This window comes from Natator depressus, chromosome 2 (assembly GCF_965152275.1).
Source record: "Natator depressus isolate rNatDep1 chromosome 2, rNatDep2.hap1, whole genome shotgun sequence".
In the NCBI taxonomy this organism is placed as follows: Eukaryota; Metazoa; Chordata; order Testudines; family Cheloniidae; genus Natator; species Natator depressus.
Window position 1 is genome coordinate 24,277,247 of NC_134235.1, and position 21,497 is coordinate 24,298,743.

Sequence of the window (21,497 nt, forward strand, 5' to 3'; positions counted from 1 at the left end):
TGGATCCCTCAAACGTGCTTCATGAAATCCCTGTTGTATTAGTACAATGAGGGCCGGAACATCACATTTTGATTACTACTGTACATGATTCAAAGGTTTAAATATGAGCAACATCCTTTTCAACATATCTGAGTTTACTGCAGTAAAAGAGACTCAACTGCAGCTGTGTGTTCTGCTCTGTAAATATCCCTAGCAAATGTGTAATTGGCTGTAGAGTGGGCGGTGTGGAAGTAGGCCAGGATCCAGTTCTTGCATAAAACACAGGATTAGCTCTCCAGAGAACTGCAATTCTCTTTCAATCTCTATTGAAGCTTTAAGCTTGCTTAATGTTGTAACAGTGTTCCCAGAAAATGCTTATTAGAAAATGTGGGGCAATTTCCAGTAAAGAAAAATAACTTCATTTATGGAATAACAAATGTGTCCACATTACAATTCCTATGCACCCTATCCTTCAGTCTTTACTCAGGCAAAAATCTCACTGGAGTTTGGAGTAATGGGAGTTTTTTTGTTTTTGTAATAAGGACTGTGGGATCAGGCCATTTAAATGTGAAAGTTGACATTTTTCCGCAGGATTGTTTAGAATAAAGTAAGTGATTGCATTTTAAAAGGTAATTTAATTTTTATGGTGCTCCAAACCCAGAGGCCTCTATGACTGAGGGACAAAATTAGTAACTGAAGTAGCTACATAATAAAGTAACTAAAATAAGGTTGGACATTCAACAGCACTGAGCATCAGCTTACCTAGGCTCCAAGTGGAGGCAATGGGAATTTGACCATTGATTACACTGGGAGTGGAGTTAGGCCAACACTTCTGTAAATCCCATGAATAAAGTCACTTAAATCAAATAATAAGAATGGGCAAAATAGACAAAATGAAGAAAGAAAGTCCTGGGGTTAGGTGATCTGAATTCTGTTCTCCACTCTGCAACCGACAGCTTCTGTGACCCTGTGCAAGTCACTGAGCTCCTGTGTGTCCAATTCTTACCATCTATAAAAGGGACTGACCTACCCGATAGGGGTTGTTGTGCCAATTAATTGGTTAGTGTTTGTCAAGTGTTTTGTAACAGGAGTGCAATTTAGAAAGTTGCACATCAAGAAGAGGACAACCAGCTTCACTCCTCAAAGCACATTGTTAGAAAGTAGTAATAATATTCACTAAGCCCAGGAGCCTACAGTACTTTTGCATGTTTAATATTATACATATAAGTAATCCCACAGAAGTCAACAGGGTTACTCACATGCATAAAGTTAAGCATGTGTAAGTACTTGGAGAATCAGAGCATAAGAGTCCTGAATGGGAGTCTTCCAAAACCAGATCTGTGGAATAAGGGAAGATAGGGACTACTGCCTTGGAAGACTAATAGGGAATTGGTGTGCAGATGAAAACTCACTTTATAACTTAGAATGACTGAAACAGCACGGTCAGCAAAAGTACCAACACGAAACACCAGGAGGTAACGTAGATCTAGATTCAGGTGCATTGGGAATGCTTCCTCAGAAACTCACTAATTGTATACTTGGCTTTAAGGACTATTATTATTTATTGTATATGGCACTTTGAGGCCTAACATAGACACTTTATTTATCATTTAAATTAAAAGAGAAATGAAAGTCTGGGTGAAGTACTGCATCACTAATAGAAGAAGAACTGGGAATGCCTTGCTCAAACTCTAATTCTGCACATAGGGGTTGATTCCTCAGGGGGCCCCTCCTTTGAAGTGTAGAGAAGTCTCCAAAACTGATGGGATTTAAAGGCAGTCAGGAGCAGAATCGAGCCTGTAATGCGCATAAGTGGTAATAAGCATTTCTAAGTCAAACAGCTGCTCTCCTTGTTTTCACAAACAAAAGTGCAATTGTTTCTGATTGGGTATGACTAGCTAAATGGAGCCATAGCTTTAACCCAACATCTTTTCCTAATTATTCATCAATATAGTTAAAGGATGACAGCTTGTATCTTGAACAACGACAACAAAACACAGTAAGAATTGTGATGCAGGGTTCTATTAAGTAGGTCAAGCTGATCAGAACCCTATATGCTTTGTAAACATTTAAGCCAAGTAACTACAGTATACACAATACTGACAATGACACAATTATGGAGGAAAATAAATCTAAAGAGTTCAAGACATTAACTAAACTGTTCTAGAAGGGGCTAATCCTAACTGGTGCCAAAGTGCTGAGTGCAATGGGAGTTCAAAATATTCAGCGTCTTGAAGGACTGGGCCCGAATTCACTGTTTATTAAACAACGTCCATCCTTAATATTCTTGTTTAATGTTCAACCTTCCTGACACTGGAGAAATCCAGCAAGGGGACAATTTTTAAAATGCAGCCCCATTATTTAAGCAGTCTCTGTTGTCTAGGAGTTATCTGCAGTAGCCCGAGAAAGCTCAAGTGTGTAAGGTCACAGCTGCTCTGTCTGGCACTAAATCTCACCATTTAATGGGTTGTAGACCATCCTGGAATTTAGAAGTTGTATCAAAACACAAGCACAGCACTGTTTTACACAGCAGCTGAAACCAAGACTGCTTTATCTCTGTCTGAATGGATATAGCTGTAATGGCTCAGAAGCAATTAAGAAAAGCAGATACACAAATCCTGGGTCTGTGGATATCTGAGCTATAATGTCATAAAACTCCCCCCTTATTCAGAAAGATTTTTTTTAAACCTACATTTTATTTTAAAAGTGTGACCTGGTTTAAAATAAAACAACCCTAACTAAGAGCTAGCAGATACCTTTTTGAAATGTGTTTGCAGCTGATATCAAAAGATGGTAACGTACAGACACAAGTATAGTATGTTCATTGTTTCCCAGAGATGTTTTAGAAAACAGACACACAAACACTGGGTTAAATTCTAATGTCACTTTACACAGTCGTAAACTCAGACTGGGGACCAAAGGGAGGGTCCAAAATCTGAGGGACCAAAATCTGACACATCATGAAGAATTCATATTTTTGGAATATTTCAGTTCTTATAAGGAAAGTAGGCTGATTTCTTTTATGGACCTATAAAGCTCTCTGTTATAATACTGTCTTTTAAAAAAAACGACACTGTTATCAAAAACATAGTACTCTTTTACATAGTCTTTATGGGTCAGATTCAGATCTGGTGTAGGCAGGTGCAACTCCACTGAATTCAGGTCCCATATGTTTAAGTACAATTGCAAACATGATATTACGGTGAAATTCAGACTTACGCACAAGGCCAACTCATTCTATTCTGTAGGTTCTTATACTACCCTTATTATCATAGTACCTGAGTATCTTCCAACTGTGAACTTAGCAACATGACTAACATCCCTCCTGTAGTTCAGGCAAAGGACTAGGAGTCAGGAGATCTTAAACAGACAAAAACTATGTCCCACTTAAGTGCCTCTTGAGCCATAATTTGTGGTTCCATGGGTCCTGTCTTAGTCCTCTGAACAGGGGTGAATTTTATCCTTATAACTTTATGGGCTAACATTTCAGATCCTGAATACTGAGAATAGTACTTCTTTGTCATTTAGCCTGGCCCCCATGCTAGCTTTAGCAAGGCCCATAGACCAAACAGAAAGTGCCGTGCAAAGCTGGATAAATTTTTTAAAACTAACTTTACATCCAATAATTCAGAGAGAAGTCCAAAGTCTATCAAATCAGATGCAGTCTTTCTCTCCCCCCGATTCTTACCTTCTTCATGATGACTATGCACTCAAAGACATCTGCCTGCAGTTGGGTGAAGATTTTGTAATCATCAAAAACACACCCAAAGCAAAGAACAGGGTTTCTGATAAGATATCTTTGAAACAGACCAACCCTTAAACAACCTTATAGGCAAAAGCACAACTAAAGAAACAAAAAAGTAGAAAGGAAGCAAAGGTAGAGAAGCACAAAGAAAAACAGGAAGTTAGAGTGAAATCCTGGCCCCATTGATGTCAATGGGAATTTTGTCATGGACTTCAACAGGGCGAGGATTCACCCTTAATATCTAGTGGTTTATTAAATAATTATAAAGGTGAATTTGAGTGCTTGCAAAGGATACAAGACTTGCAGCACTGGAAACTGAAAGCTTCTGGGTATCCACAGAACAGCGACATTCCAGGCAGCGATAGTCCAGGGAGTTCACCCAAAATCAAGTGTTGGGAAAAGATCTCTTCACAGAACTCACAGAACTGGAGGATGGTGGCTGGCTTAGAATGCCACCCACTCTGTTCAAATTTGACTGACTGCAAAGTGGTGGTCAGGTGGTGGACAGCCTCAGAGGGAAAGGGTGCGGGGAGTGCATGCCAGAGGGACATAAGGATGTGCCCTCTACCCCATCAGATCTCTGCCTCCTATTGGTCAGTCAGAGGGAGATGGGAGTAATTTGGCTCCTCGCTCGCCCCACCTCAATTTAAACCCTTGCCCTAGTCTTCTGGAGTCTCTTGCTCCATTGTAGTTTCCTCACCTTTCCTTCCTGTAGTTGTAATACAGGAGCTGTGTTTTCTGCAATCTGTGGGTCTGACAGATTGCCAGATTTGTGGGTCAAGAGGGAATTGTTTATTGTTGGGGTCAAATCAGCAGAGGCCTGATGGGTTTTTTCACCTTCCTCACAGCACCATGCAGGTGCTATCAGATTCAATAGGAACAGGACTTGGAGATTAGCTTTAGTGATTTGTATGAATGTTTAGTTTGTCACAACTTGCAGCCCATGTCCAGTGCAGATAAAAGGCCAAAAGGGCCAGCTCCCAGAAGTAAAGAGACATGGGACTTTTACTGGAGGACACTGGGCCTATGGGGAGAAGGGGAGATCCGGAGTCTTAGCAGACTGAGGTCCAGCTTTATTACCCTCTGTTTCCCTCAGAGGGGTGCAGGAGAGGGCGAAGATTCTGTCCTCAATCACCCGCGTCTCCTAATCAAAGGGCCAGTTGGCTTCCAAAGTGTAACCCAGGTTACCTAACCCCAGTGAATATTCCGCAGCTGTGCAACTGCTGCTCTGCCAAGCATGTGTCCCTTTTAAAGCCAGTCTCTGCAAAACTGACTCTTTACTGTGCTCTGGGGTTAGGAAATCCAGAGTGCACTGAAGAATGTAGCACAACTCAGGGGGACATAAGCAAACTTTGGTGAAACAGGAGTTTACATTTATCAGAGTGTGCACTGTACAAAGTTCCACACAATGGACGCCAATCCTTCCTCCCTGTTCTGGAGGGGCCGTTTCTCGAGCACAGGCAAGGTATTTCAGTCTCCATTGCCCCCATTTGCATGAAAATCTGTGCAGCTATGATGTAGTTACCCCTCCACAGGGAACTAGAGATCAGTTAATCATCTCACAAGGCCGAGTCAATTTGTTCTAATGCTTCAGATTTATGCGCATGTATCGTCTGTATGTACAGAGCTTTGAGATCACAGAGAGCTAAGTTTCCTAATGGGGAGAGTGACTGGCCCAAAGTCACCCAGTGAATCAGTGGCCAAGGCAGGAACTGAATCCCAGTCTCCTAACGCCACATCCCATGTCCTATCAACCCAGCCACAATGCCGTCTCCTTCACTCAGTGCCAAGTTGGGTCGATTCAACCAGCTATTCAGCAATGAAACCTTGCATCTTGTTACCATGCACCTAAAAGAGGCAGTTCCCTGCCACTCAGAAACATATGATATTTTCAAACCACACCCCAGACCTCAAAGATTCTGCCACAAAAGAATGAAAGAGAAATTGTAGCTGCAAGGTAAAGATATTGGCAAGGGCGTTGAATCCCAAAGGGGAATAGCTAATAACTAGGAGGAAGAAGGGTGGCTGAGGAAATATTGCATGATTTAAATAAACCTAAAGATTGTTTGCTAATATTATAGATGGTCACCACCCAAGGAACTTGCTGGTTATACTCATTGTACTCTAGAATGATGGCAAAAGAAAGCTTTGGCAAAGCTGATCTGCATTTAGCAGGCAGACTAAGGTTTGGAAGTGACGTAGTATGTAGACCCAACTCCTAGGTCAGATTTTCCATCACAGACTTCTTTATTAAGAGAATTAAGAGAATTTTTGTTTTTCACTATAATTTTTCTTTGCTTGTTTGTTTGAAGATGAAAAAGTGATCTTCTTAGGGAGTCTATTGTGTTTACCAACAATCACAAACAACAGAAACATTTCCTGAAATTACTAAAACACAGCAGGATTGGACTCCAAAATGAATAGCAGCAAAATTAGACATCTAGTGCCTGATTCAGCGCCTGTTGCAGTCAACAGCAAAATGTCCATAATTTAAATGGTATACAATCCACGGCTTAATTCCCTATTTGAGCAGAGGAACCATATTACTTCCATAAATTAGCATCAGAAGTATTTCTGTGTCAAAAACTGGGCATAGGAATTACTTTAAAATCCAAATATCAGAAGTTACTATATTGCCATTAGTAGAAGGTTTAAATGAGCCCTTTTTGCTTCTTTATACAGTAGAAATGCAGGAAATTTTTATTTTCTCAAAAAAGCTTTTTTTTGTTCTAAATCAGTGGTCACCAATCCGTAGATCGCGATTGACCAGTGGATCCTGGAGACTCTCCCAGTCTATTGTGATCTTCGGTCATGTCAGTGCCATGCCACTCCCAGAAGTGGCCAGCGCGGCCCCGTGGGGGTGGGGAGGAGCAGGGGTACCCGCATGCTGCTCCTGCCTGCAAGCACTGCCCCTGCAGCTCCCATTGGCCGGGACCGGAGAGCTGTAGCCAATGGGAGCTGCGGGGGTGGTGCCTGCAGAGGGGCAGCACGTGGAGTCACATGCCCCCAGGGGCTGCAGGGGCGCGTTGGCCCCTTCCGGGAGCGGCATGGTCATGTGGTGCACTACTGGCTGGCAGGGTGCAGGGGCTGGACTGGCTCATGATGGGGAGAAGGTGCTGATGTGGGGCCAGGGCAGGCAGGAGCCTGCCTTAGCCCTGCTGCACCACTGATCAGGAGCTGCCCGAGGTATGTGCCCCCCCAGTGGGAGCCCGCACCTCAACCCCCAGCCCTGAGCCCCCTCCCGGAGCCAGCACCCCATACCCTCTCCTGCATCCCAACACCCTGCCCCAGCCCTGACCCCCCTCCCAGAGCCAGCACCCCTTCCCCCCTCCTGCACCCCAACACTCTGACCCAGCCCAGAGCCCCCTCCTGCACCCATACTCCCTCCCAGAGCCCACACCCCACACTCCCTCCTACACCCCAACCCCCTACCCCAGCCCAGTGAAAGTGAGGGAGGGTGGGGGAGAGCGAGCGACCGGGGGAGGGGGAAGCAGGGCAGGGCCTTGGGGAAGGGGCAGGGTAGATCCTGGGTTGCCTTTAAATTCAAAAAGTGATCTTGGGCATAAAAAGATTGGAGACCACTGCTCTAAATTAAGATCTTAAAGATCTGCTCTGGAAGAGTCTACGGTGGCTGAAAAAAGCCTACAGCTGTCTCTATAACGGCAAAAATGGGGCCTGTAGCTCACCACTGATATGTACCAGTGCGGGGCCAGCTTTACAGCCATGAAAGTTGTAGTGTAGATAAATATCTGGCATATTTTTTTACCTGTGTGGTTGGAGAAATGGTGGCAGCAAATCCTGAACCTGCCTGAGCACTGTCGGTGCCCTGCAGCTTCCAATGGTTCTACCATCGGTGAGGCTGCCCAGCTGCATACTGGTAATCAATGTTGAGTCCCATGTTTGCTCGTGCAGAAGCAGCCCTTGTGAAGTGATGGGATGACAGGAGTCCAGAGAGTGAAAGCTGCACAGTGTTAGTCAGACGGTTTAACACCCCACGCTTTTTGTTTATGCCTATTTGACATCAATGACTAATGAACATTTTGGGGAAATTATGTATTTCATAGGTTTCAACATCGTCAGCCTTTCAAGTAAGCTGTGAAACCTCCGAATACAGAAAATACTCCAGCACATCGGGGAGACCAGAACTGACACTACTGATGTTTCGAAAGTGATAAACAAGCATGAAACTCGCCCCCTGAACATGTTTCAGGCCTTCTTTATACTTCATTAAGGGTAAAAGCCTCATTTTTAAAAAATCCCTTGTGGGTTACTGTCACAGGATGTGCTAGCCCTTTAAGATCCAGTTCCACCTGAGCCTAGTTTTCTCCTCTGTCATGGGCTTTGGAGGTTAGAGATAATATGATCAAGAATGAGCCAGGCGGTTGTGGGATGACTATCTAAGAGGCAGCCTGCACTCAGTGTAGAGAGAGACTCACCAGGACTAGGAGGTGCTAGGGAGTGCTGAGGAGCACTCTGCTCAAGAGAGCTGAGGCAGGACCTGGGAGAGGTCCTTCTCAGTTGCCAAGATGGTAACTCAGGGGCAGAGCCTGTTAGAGACTTTGCTAAAGAGGCTGGATGAAGGCCTAGAAGAAGCAGACCATGTAGGAAGCTGTCCAGGGGAAAGTGAAGCAGGGGGGTTGAGTGAAAGGACAGTGACTGGGGGTCCCGGTTTAGGGACCCTGGGCTGGAATCCAGAGTGAAGGAAGAGTTTGTGCTCCTCCTACAGCTCCAAATGGCAGTGGTGGGTATAAAACCCTGCACTGAGGGAAAAAGGGTGATTGACCCCTGAGAAAGAGACCCTTGAGTGGGACCACCTAAACTCTTTAGAGCCTGAGAGGCTAGACAGGTACTTGTTTAGGCCAATTTTATTTGCCCCGGAACAGGAGGTCTTGCAACTTAATTTTAGGGCCATGTCACCCCCAATGCACCAAGATACTCTACCAGTAAGTAGTGACTGCGGTCCTGTAGGGAAATGGGTCACAAAGTGGGAAAGTCAAGACATGATGTCACACCCACATAAGGCAGGCATGGCAACTGTTAAGTGAGTATTGTTAAGTGAGTGTTGGAGAGCAAATAGCCACTAATCCATTTTACATGTTGCTTATAGCATAGCAGAGGTATCCACTGAGGTTTGAAACACTTCAAACTATCCTTGAAGCATCATGATGCTAACTAACACCAAACTGCCTGAAAGCAGTTTTTGTCTGTTTTTTTAAAGATATATTTCCACTAAGAAAAAATAAATAAAGGAAAACTTACCCTGCTACTACAACTTGCTCTTGTTCAGCATGAGTCACAGGACATTCAAAGCTAAAATATAATTCTGTTCTCTGATCATCCAACTGAGTCTCTGTTGCAGAATATAGCTTATAAATCCTCTGAATCCCTGCCATACCTAGCAATACCTATTTGGATAAGTGAAGGACAGAGTTGCAGTTTCAATTTGAAAATTTCTTCCTTTTGTTAATTTAAGTCAAAACCAAACTGGACATTACTGTAGAACAGGTTTTATGGTAAAAACTTTCAAACCTGGGTCACTGAATTTGGACACCTAAGGCCATATTTAGACACCTATGTATAAAAAGACCTGATCTTTCAGAAGAGCTGAGCACCCACAAACCCAGTGAAGTAGATGAGACCAACAGGTGCTGAGCACCTGAAAACTGGGCCTCTTATATTTAGTTGTTATGTTTAAAAATTGAGGACACATATATATTCCAACCATAACACTAACCACACTCTGTTATTATATATATTTATCTCTGCCCCCTCCACATAGCCTGTGTTTAAGAACATAGCTACAATGTGCCATGTAACTCATTTGTCACCAACTTTTTTAATTGTTCATCCTTCCTAAATAAAGGCATTTCTGAATTCACTCTCTGTCTAATGTAATTATCAAATTCAGCAGCCAGCTGGTCACACAATCCTATTAAAATATCAGTAGGCTTCAGTGTTTTCCGGTAGTAATTGGAAACAGATGGGCAGCTCATGTCATTGGTGTTTTTATATAATCAGTAACATTTCTGTATAAGATGGGAATTCTAGGAGTGAACTGCATCTGCTTCAACAGCCCAATATGCAATTACACTATGTAAATATTTATCCATGGTCTCTTTCATTCAGTCACTTGGGCCTCAATCCTCTAAGATAGTTAGAGCATCCTTTCAACACGCTCAGTTCCCTTTGCAGTCATCTCACAAGAGCCATTTAACACCTTGCAGGATCAGGGTCTGAGGGCCAAATACTAAGAGTTGTTATGTACCCTCAAAGACCACTGCAATCAGCGGAAGCCGTGGTTTCACAGTCGCTCTAAGGATGTGGCCTTTACTCTGCAATGGAATCATTTCAGAACTCAGATCTCAAGTAGTCATCTGTGAATGTAAAACAACTTGCTGCAGGAAGAGACTTATGAGGCTGACTGCCTACCTCTGCCGTTAAAGATCACACGGAAAGCAGAACTATGGAGACAGACCTGATGGTATTGAGAGAGCCCTGTATCATAATCCCCAAGCAGTGCTCAAAGCAGCAGGGGTATAAGTGCTTATACCACATCCCAAATCTCACTACTACCACCTGAAAGTCAGGGAAGGGGGAACTGAAGTATGCTTTCATGTTTTATGGCAGTGGTTCTCAAACTTTTGTACTGGTGACCCCTTTCACATAGCAAGCCTCTTTTTTAAAACACTTTTTTAATATATTTACCACCATTATAAATGCTGGAGGCAAAGCGGGGTTTAGGGTGGAGGCTGACAGCTCGTGACCCCCCCATGTAAATAACCTCGCAACCTCTTTCGGGGTCCCGACCAGTAGCGTAGCTAGGGGGGGAGCGGGGCAGCGGCTGCTCCCCCGCCGAGCAGAAGTGGTGCCTTTTTAAGTCCTTGGCACCTTTTCAATTTTTACTCACCCGGTGGTGCTCCGGGTCTTCGGTGGCGGGCCGGGGGAGCGGAGATAAGAAAAGGCGCCACCCCCGGTACTCACTCACTCGCTCTGGTCTTCGGCAGCATTGCGGTGGCGGGGAGGACTCCCGACCCCCAGTTTGAGAACCCCTGTTTTATGGGGTGGAAAGGATTGGGTGGCATTGCTATCAAATTGTGTAATATTAAACTCTTAGGTATAAAACTATAAATATTCATTTGCTGGTTATTATTCTGGGGCCTCAGATGTATGCTCCATATTTTAACAATGATCTTTGTCCCCCTCCCAGACTTAGTGCTATGTGCTAAATTCCCCAAACAGGACAGAGGGACAATCAGCAAATTAGTAATAAAAAATGTACCTTTTTTTTAATCTCATTTGCAGGTCCTAAAGAGCAGACCTGCACTGAACACTAGTTTCTACTAGGTGTATTTCCCATCGTGCACTCTGGTGGCTATGTCTGTTCCACCATTAAAGAGAGCTGCCTACTGAATAAATCAAGTGGCTTTATCAGCCAAGACTGCATAAGGCATAGTTCCAAAAATCAACTCTTCTACAAGTGACATGCTGAGTCTGGGCTTTTCTTCAAATTCTTGCCCTTTTTATCATAGACCGTTTTCCTGTTATGGTAAAGTGCTCAGAGCAATACTGGCAGACAAAGCTTCTTACGCCAGAATAGAGCTTCACTGCCAGCAGTTATTATGCCTAATGTTCTATTTGAAATATGCCTGCCTCTGTGCTTCTAAAAAGGGGAAAGATTTACTTTGGGGGCATGCATACATTCAAATGTATTGTCACATACTTTCTTTAAAAGTTTTGAAGAGTTTTGAAAATAGAGAGATTAAGTAAACAGACCACGCTTTTCAAAAGTGGCGACTCAAATTAAATACCTAATTCCAAGAGAGTCTAGCATCCACATTTCATTAGGAGTGGCAAGTGCTCACTACTTCTGAAAATTAAGCCACCTATATTAGGTGCCTACTTTTTAAAAAGTTTGATCATAATGTTTAAAGTGCAACTCTACTCTGAAAAGGGACGCTATAAAATAGCGCCATTGAACTTATCAGATCTGCGGTGTGCGTGTGTGTTCAGAGCAATTTCTGCTGATTTTAGTGACTAAAATGAGTTTTTAGTGTTTACTTCTATGAGTGCTGTGGAATTAAGAGTGCGCTGCATTCTGTTCCTTCCTGTATGTCAAACTGTTTATTAAGCTCCCACTGACAGCAACTGCGTTGCATGTGCATCATTGAGGACATAAATGGAAGACAATGAAGTTACATGAGTGTACCTGAAGGCATAATTTGGCCTGTAAAACCTCTATTGCAGTTGATGAAGCATGAAATGGACAGAACCCAGCTTAAGTTTATCATCCCAGAGTGAAGGGATGACACTTTAAAACAAAACCCCACTACGTTTACTGGTGAAATGAGCAAATTAGAGCTGAAGTCATTTAGACAATAAATATGAAACCCTACAAAGCTATTTTTACAAAGTCACATTTCAGAGTAGAACCACATTATCGTAAATTGGTAAAATGCAGAGAGAATAAAGACTGCTACAAACCACTCGAGTAAACTGCTATGTTCAGGGTTCCAACCATCAACATGAATAGGAATAAGTTTGAAGTCTTGGAAGTGTAACTCCTTTATAGTTTAGGCGGGATTAGCGTTCTAAGATGGCCTATTTGAAGTGATATTGTCAAGATATTTTAAGTCTTTACCTATGTTATTCATAATTGAAGATTATTCAAAGTGATAGAATTTAGAAAAAACAATTAATTGGTCACCAGGTATGCTGTTTTTTTACACTTTGCACTTGACTCAGGTTGGACACTGGAGCAAGACAGCGGTCAGTTTTCCCTTCCAGTTCTTACACATATGGGCACAATGAAGTTGCTTTTGGGTTTCCCACTCTAGAGGAGAATGATTAAGTCCACGTATTCCAGGGCCTGACCCAAAGCGCATTAAAGTCAATGGAAAGATTCATACTAATTTCAGTGGGCTTGGGATCAGGTCTACAAACACCTCACACAGAGAATTTTTTTTAAAATCATGGATGAAAACATTTGAGTTCATATTAGACATCTAAAATCTCTCTAGCGTTTTTTTCTTTCCCAAAATTGTGCCCTGGGCCAAAACGACTTTACTTTGAAAAATCAATTGCTAAACAGTCTTAGTAAAAGAAAACAGTGTCAATTTTGTGTCATGTGATATAGGACATGACCAGCGTAGAAGCAGCATGGCAATTATAAACAATATATCATTATAAATGATACATAAATACCAAATAAATGAGAAGGTGGAGCTGGGGAAGGAGGGTAGAAACCACACACAGTTTGAAAGATGTGAAAGGCCTTTTAGACGACTAAGAGAGAGGATCAAATACAGAGAAAGTGATTTCTGGAAAGAAAACACTAAAGAGCTTTTAGAAAAGAAAATGAGAGTCAGAGAACCTCCAAGACAGAGAGAAGAAAAGAGGAAGGGTGAAGTTCTGGAGGAGGAGGAGAACAACAACATTTGACCCCAAAACGCAAAAGGCTGGTGTCTCACAGTGACTGGCCAGAGAGCATCCCTGAGAGATACAGAAAACCACTAGCTAAACAGCTGATGAAAAATTACCTTCATTCCTGCCGCAGCTGCAGGGCCACTGGGATCCACAGCCTGAATATGGCATGGTTTGCTCCCCCGTACAACAAAACCCCACCCAACAGCATCACCGACAACCTTGAAAAGGAAAAAAAGACACAACAGTGTCCATGTAACTCACAGGGTAAAGTCCAAGTGGTTGAAGACATGATTTCAGCACCTTGTAGTCACCAGCATACAGTTAATGCTGCTCTGTGGATAGAAATACTTTACAGTGCCCTCCACATGGGCTATTAAATCTTTATTTATGGAGAAAGCCACCAACTGAATGACTGCATTTGTTTCTACGGTACTTTTCTAAGTTACATCAGAGATGTTGACTAAAGGCTGTGAGAAGCCGTGCTTCCAATTAACAGGTTCAAAAAGTTTACTTTTTAAAAGGCTTTTCTTTTCTCTCTTATTGACTATGAATCAACATTTCAGTCTTATATTAGTCTAGTGTGGCCCGATGCAACTCACATTTAAAACTTTAATTCTGGATAGGTAAATACAGTACATATTTCCAATCTCTTTATAATCTTAAGTAAAAATAGTTCAGAAGCATTAGTGCAATACACATATTACTAGATTTCTGCCAGTGTCACTCTACCAAAGTCAATGGTGTTAGGCTGACATACTGATGGAATAATAGAGGGGAGAATCAGACTCCACATGTATAAAACTAATATTAATGGAATCTTATGGCTGCGACTTTTAGAGCACAAGAATCAGGAAATGTAATTAGGATCTAATTATACCATCAGAAAATATTTGTTTGAACCAATTTACGCAACGTATAGAAGAAAGGTATGTACTGGAGACGTACTGTGAATGTTTTTCTTGCATATGGGGCTCCAGGCATCAAGAGTTCATCAGAAGTCACTGGTCTCTTTAATACTGCAAAGACATACAAAGGAGTATTAAATACAAACCTTTCTGAAGAAACTTTCATAAAGAATTGTTCTGGGATACAATGTCTTCTCCCTCTTACTTTATTTATAGGGCTTAATGTGTTGCGACCTTAGTGCATGGCTTTGTACTGCAAGATGTTTTTCAAGAAAATTCAACATGTTCTGTTGACTGACATGTCACGGCTCAGTAATTCAGGTTCAACCGATCACAACTAGATAAATCATCTTCACTGGCGTCCTTCACAGTGTTCCCCTAAATTATGCCTTCAGGGGATAATTACTGTCAAATATAGTATAACCCTCATTACCTGAAGGGAGCATGGAGGGACTGAGATACTATGGTGACAGGCATCCTAACTCTTTCTCAGACAGAGAGACAGATTAGATAATCTATGCTACAGCAAACAATATTATTATTATTTGTGCAGTCATTTACTCCTGGGTAAAGTGTGTGTAAATGCTACAAAATCAGAACTGTAGCATTTTACAGCCACATTGTACAGGTGTAAATGACTGCACCAAGTGCAAGGCAATGAATACACAGGCCCTCTATTAATTACATTTGGCTTCCTTTGTTTTTTTAATTATAACTATGTTTGCTTCTTGTTTTCAGCGATAAACTATTTCTGATGACATCTGATTTTCTTATATCATGGAAGCAAGCGGGAATTTTTCAGGGATAACATTCTAGCATATCTGTAAGTGTCCTAAAATGCCATACGGAAAAAAAGAATTCAGGAAGATATACTAATAAAAAAAATTTCTTTCACTAGGATATTGACAAAATTATCTTAAGAGTTAAACTTTGCAGACTCTGCCAGTACTATCATTCTATCTTTTTGAGATCAAAGCCAGGTCAACTTTCTCCTTTTTAGTTATCAACTCTTACCTTTGTACTGCAAGATGTTTTTCAAGAAAATTCAACATGTTCTGTTGACTAACATGTCACTGCTCAGTAATTCAGGTTCAACTGATCATAATTAGATAAGTCATCTTCACTAGTGTCCTTCACAGTGTTCCCCTAAATTATGCCTTCAGGAATAGTTTCTTTTTCCCTTGTGATTGGCCAACCTGTGCCCCAGACTTCCTTTAAGTTTTCACTTCTCATGAAATACAGCAGAACGCATCCAACAACTGGTCTAGGTTCAGTTTATTAATGTTTTTCTCACCTGATCATTCTGGTTCTGCTATTGAGAAACTTTCTAAAAAAACTCATTCCCGTTTAGCAGAGGATTACTTGGAGTATGGGAAAAGCTGGTAGATCCCAGCTCATTGGTCCTTGTTTGAGACTCAAAAATAAATCTGTTAAACTGTTCTGAAGGTAGAATTTATGTCTGAGTGATTATTCATTTTAAACAGAAACACTGTGTAAGGAAGGTGTGAATATATTCTTTTTCTACCAAGACTTTATAATCGGCTGTCTTAAGATATCCTTGTTCTCACCACTCACGTGCCATACATAACCAGAGCCATAAATGAATGGAAATAGTGGGTATACTTAAGATAATGCATACGTTTATCAACAACAACAAAAATGCCAGCCTGCTTGTCACAGTAATATTTCCAGGGTAGAATGAATGGTTTAATGGGAGCAAAAGTTCACCATTTAGAATTCATCATAAAAGAATCTCTGGAGAGAATACCCGACAGGTGCACCTCAAAAAGATTACATTGTGGCATCCACAAATTGGGACATACAGACAGCAAGATGGAGATGAATGGTAGACAGCAGTTGACTCTGAGTGTGTGATGAACAAGAATGAATGTTATTCACAAAGACGACATCCTCCACGGGGAACACTAGCACTACTGAATTATGGCTCTAGTCATGTGACCAAACTGAACCCACCAAGTTCTTTTAATGTAGGACTTTACTGAAAACTCCAAGCCAAGGCAAAAGACAGGCTGTGCAATGCTCTAATGCAGTGGTTCTCAAACTTTTTTTTTGCGAACCACTTAAAAATTGCTGAGGTTTCTCAGCGGAACACTTACTGAGCTTTCCAAATGTTGCTTGTATCATTAGCTAACTATTGTAAAGTGCCTTGGATAAAAGCGCTATATAAAAAAACCCTTAATAATAATTAACTTTCTTTTGTTTTACAAATAAAAGCACACAACTCATATTTTAATATCAGTAGTCTTACCTTTCTAATGTGACGGATGTGCCCTCTCTCCCCAGACGCGGCAGCCCCTGAGTTGGGGCTGGGAAGGAGGGGGTTCTCTCCCCCGCCACAGCAGCCACATAGTTGGGGCTGAGAAGGAGGGGGTCTCTCTCTCTCTCTCTCCCCTGCCGCGGCAGCCCCCGAGCTTGGGCTGGGAAGGAGGGAGATCTCTCCCTGTCTCCCCCGCCACAGCAGCCACAGCGCTAAGGCTGGGAAGGAGGGCCATCTCTCCCCGGCAGCCGCAGCTCTGGAGCTGGGGAAAGTCGCCTCTTTCCCTGGCTGCCGCAACCCTGCCCATCCCAAATTCCTGCCAACCCTCTTCTCACCCCACTGCCCCCTCCCACCTACCGCTATTCCCCCCCAGGCCACCACCTCACCTTACATGTGCGTCTTCTCCAGGGTCCAGGCACCTAATTAGCAGGTCGCCTGTGCGGCTCCACTAATTAGGTGGGTCGCCCTTCACTCTCTCGTGTTCAGCCGCCCATGTGCGCACCTTAGAGGGAACTATCCGCGGACTACCTGAATGGAGCTCACGGACCACTGGTGGTCCGCGGACCACAGTTTGAGAACCTCTGCTCTAACAGCCAGAAAAAAAAAATTACCACTCTTTGTATCTCTACTACTTATACTGAGTATACTGAGTAAAGTTCACCCCTCTCCTGCACAGAACCTGAATAAACAGCCCATGATTTGAACAGCAGTAACTCTATCAGTAACTTCAAGTCTGAATAGCCCCACTGAAGTCCATGCTTACACACAGCCACTGGCCCCTTCCCCAGCCTGCTCCAACACCCTACTCCCCCTCCATTCAGAACCCTTTCTGTATCACACTGAGGAGACAGCCCCATGTTCTACTCTCCCTTTTAAAGGGCTACCTCAGTGAAACCATGGCCTTTTGTGGCCATGAATAAGGAGTGAATAATAATCTCCTAAAGTTCCATTAACATTTTGATTTTCAGACAGCCATGTGTATTTCTGAATCCAGAACACGTAGGCCATAATAATATCAAGTTGGAAAAAGTTAATGGTAATAAGGAGAGCAAGAAATTCTGCTTTGGCCTTCAAGACTCCCTCTGGGGCAAAGAAAGCGGCTGAAAGAATATGTTTCCTGATCTACTTTTTCCTTTCATAAAAATACAAGTGCAAACAATTTTAACTTAGCCGTGGATGAATGAATGGCTGACCTTCCATTTGTGGTCAGACCGAGGAAATCATTTTAAAAAGAAAATAAACTTGAACCTTGACTGCCTTTAAATTCTTACACAGAGCAGTGTAAAATCTAAACTAATTTAAGGGTTTAAATTGTCCCTAACATCTTCAAAGCTACATTTGCTACGCTTGCTCTGGCCTATGTTATTTACACAATAACTCGGGTGGTTACCAAACCCTAAGTTTTCTTCTCACCCGTTCAATGCCAGCAAAGTCACACCTGTGTAACTGAGAAGAATTTATGTTTGGCAAATGATATGGCAATATGGAGGTAAGAGTGGATATAAGGCTGGGCGTCTTTCTAAAAAGATATGCTCTAGCTCAAACAAAGTTATGGGTTTGATGCAGATATTATTAGGTGAGGTTCTCTGGCCCATGTTATGCAGGAGGCCAAACTAAATAATCATAAAGATTTGACTAGCTGCAAAATCTGTGAATCTATCAATCTTTAAAATATGCCTCAAAAGACAAACTTAGATGAAGAAATACAAACAGTCACTCATTTACCCTCACTCTCTTTCTAGAGCGCTGCATGATCTCTAATCTGTACCAATTCCATCTGCTTACCAGATTTTGGGTTGCATAATACTGGGGGACTGCTGCTGAGGGTAGGGCTGCTGCTGAAGTAACCACTACTGCCACAACTGCTCATGCTACTCCTTCTTACTGCTGATACGATCTTTATCTCCTTGGTGGGACTCACTGTGCAAAGAAGACAAAAAATACAGAGAGAAAGGGAAATTGTCTTGATTCTTTTGGCACATTTCCCCTGCTTTGTTTAAAATAACAACATCAGAACATGCTTTCATTTATAATAGTGTAATCATACTATCACACTCTGCCTAGTCAGAACGCTCACCTATGTGCTGCAGGAATTAGGGAGACCAGATGTCCCGATTTTATAGGGACAGTCCCGATTTTTGGGTCTTTTTTTTAGATAGGTTCCTATTACCCCCCAGCCCCGCCCAGATTTTTCACATTTGCTGTCTGGTCACCCTAGCAGGAATACTTGAATTGTACATGAAGATTATATTTTTACTCTGATATGTTGGATTACCACATGAATCATTTTAGCTAATTTAATTCTCTGTAATGCTTCCATCACTGTGATTTCTAGGTGCCAATGCAATAGAGTGAAATAGGCATTTTAATAAGCAGAATATTTTCTGCAGTTATCCCCTGCTTTCTTCCTATTTTCATCCTGCTTCCTAATATGTATTGTAGTATATTACTTGTTCAGGTATTCTTTCCCCACAAACTACAATGTACAGTTTATGCCAAAACACTTTTGTTTTTAAAAATCTTTTTAGCAAGTTTAAAAAAAAGAAAAACATCCAAGCTGCTTGATTTCTGCCTGTGGAAAAATGTAAACCTGAAATCCTTTATTTATACAAGAGCAAACAAACAACACAGGCAGCTAATTTTCTGAAAAGCCAACCAGGCAGAAGAACCTGTTTACTGGATATGATATTTATACATGGATGATGCAGTGAGCACTTCTCTTCAGCTAAATCTGCCTCATGCTAAAGTGAAGGGGGCCAAGCTTTAGGAATCACACGTCTTCAAGGAAAAGTTAAACAATGGAGAAGTTAAAGGCACAGAACCAAGGAGTCACCTGACTGAAAACTGGTGTGCTTTCTGTTGTCATGGTTCTGCTTGCGCAGGCAAAAGGGACTGTCGTGACTTTCTGGCATCAAACGGGATTTCTCAGGGAGCAACTCCATCAGCCTCCGTCGCCGGCGGAAATTCATTCTGAACTGGTACAGCAGGTTGCTATCCATAAAATGGTGCTTGTTGGACACTGGAGAGAGAAAAAGGAGTGAAAACTCCCTGTCTGGCAGACCACAAAGTAGGGAGCAAATAGTATACATGAGGTTGCCGTTTACATGCTTGCATCCTCCTTGGTGACAGCAGCACTCTAAAGGTATGTCTACACTCCCAGTGAGGGTGTGACTGTAGCACAGATGGCTATAACTGTGCTAACAATAATCTAACGAACATGAGTAACAATAGCATTGTGTGGACATGGTGGCAAAGGCTTCAGTGCAGGCTAGTTGGCTGATTATGTACCCAGGCTTCCTATGGGCTAGTGCTTGGGCCGCTAGCTTGGGCTGAAGCCTGTGCCACCACATGTACACTACTGTTGTTATCTATGCTAGCTAGATTAAAGGTATGCCTACCCATGCTACAAGCTCATCTTCGCTTGCAGGGTGGACCTGCCCTACTTGCTCCTGATCTGTTAACTCACCAGGAGTGGCAGGGTCATTAGCAGCAGTGAGGTACCAGGATAGGATTGCCATGTACCCAGCAAAAAATGTTCTATACAATAAAAAAAGTCTTATTACATAGGCTTTGACATGAAAGCAAATCCCAAGTCCAACTGGAGCCAGAGGAAGAATTTAGAAAGTACTTGCTGCTTGCAGCACAATCAGAATATCTGCATGTTCACTATCAACACAAGAACTGCTGTGTGCCACCGCTTAAGAGCTATGGACTGAAAAATGCACCACTGAGAATAAGTTTCAATGCCAGGACCCAGAGATACTGGGACTCATTTGGGACTGATCCCACTGGGCCTTCTGATTCTATCTTCATTTAGGTCTTCTGATCATTTCCCATGGAAATCATTTCTTTAGATCACTATTTCTCACCTAAGACCTAGTTTCAGGATTTGTCTAGTTTGTGAATTATATATTTGCTCTGATATTACTATTCCTAATAATCTTGGCGCATCCGATGAAGTGAGCTGTAGCTCACGAAAGCTTATGCTCAAATAAATTGGTTAGTCTCTAAGGTGCCACAAGTCCTCCTTTTCTTTTTGCAAATACAGACTAACACGGCTGCTACTCTGAAACCTAATAACCTTGGACACACAGTTTAGTTTTATATATTATCCCCATTAAATTCTTCTAGAGCTGTATTATTTTATACAGCATTCATAAATTCTGCCATTAATCTTGGCATAATACACACATGATAACCTTCTAAAAAAAAAAAAGCAGCAATTTACAGATAAAAATCCAGAATTCCATTTCTCATTTGCTCCTCCAGAAAGAATATGCATTACAGGTGTGACGAAAAGGGGCAATCTCCTATAATAACCTGGATAAAACTTTTTGAATTAAATTAAACCTTATGACTCGAGCCCTAGCAAATTCACGGCCATGAAAAATGTGTCATGGACCGTGAAATCTGGTTTCCGCCTTGAAATCTGGTCTTTTGTGTATTTTTACCCTATACTATACACAGAAGTGGATTACGGTTTTCTGAGACCCTGGGTCAGAGCAAGTGGGGGCCTCTCCCCACCCCAACCACCTGCAGTTCCCCCCGCTTGCCTCAGTGCTCCTGCACAGGAAATGGGGTCGGGGCATGGAGGCTTGCCCCTCCCTGCCCACCCACTCCCTGGCAGGAGCACTGGATGGGTGGAGGGGGGCAAGTCCCCAGACCCCGACTCTACTCCCCAACTCCACTCCCCGGCAGGAGTGCTGGGCGGGTGGAGTGGGGCACACCCCCACACCCAGTCCCTGCTCCCTGGCAAGAGTGCCGGGTGGACCGGGCCGGGGTGCAGGGGTGCCCATTTTTCTGGGCCCCCCAATTAGCAGGGATCCCTGGGCATGGACCCCATTGGCCCAGTGACTAATCCGCCCCTGACTATACAGATTTCAAAGGGGAGACCAGCATTTCTCAAACTGGAGGTTCCGACCCAAAAGGGGGTTGTGGGGAGGGTGAGGCTGTCACAAAGTCATTGTAGGGTGTCACAGTATTGCCACCCTTACTTCTGCACTGCCTTCAGAGCTGGGTGGGCAGAGTGTGGTGGCTGCTGAGTGAGGGCCCAGCTCTGAAGGCAGCAGCACAGAAGTATGGGTGGCAAATACCACACCAGGCCACCCTTACTTCTACGCTGCTACTGGTGATGCTGCTGCCTTCAGAGCCTGGCTCCTGACTAGCA

The 21,497-nt window shown here is 42.8% G+C and overlaps 1 protein-coding gene across 2 annotated transcripts in view; it reads right to left on the bottom strand.

The window, feature by feature from the left end:
* The window catches only part of DEPTOR (DEP domain containing MTOR interacting protein), a 118,409-nt gene that overhangs the window by 14,466 nt on the left and 82,446 nt on the right, over positions 1–21,497 (bottom strand). For both annotated transcript variants that reach the window (XM_074943905.1, XM_074943904.1), the window contains 4 exons: positions 19,164–19,349; positions 18,116–18,250; positions 14,093–14,163; positions 13,261–13,365 (listed from right to left, as the gene is read on the bottom strand). In XM_074943905.1, coding sequence (XP_074800006.1) covers positions 13,261–13,365; positions 14,093–14,163; positions 18,116–18,250; positions 19,164–19,349 — 497 coding nt within the window. The remainder of the gene's footprint in view (positions 1–13,260; positions 13,366–14,092; positions 14,164–18,115; positions 18,251–19,163; positions 19,350–21,497) is intronic.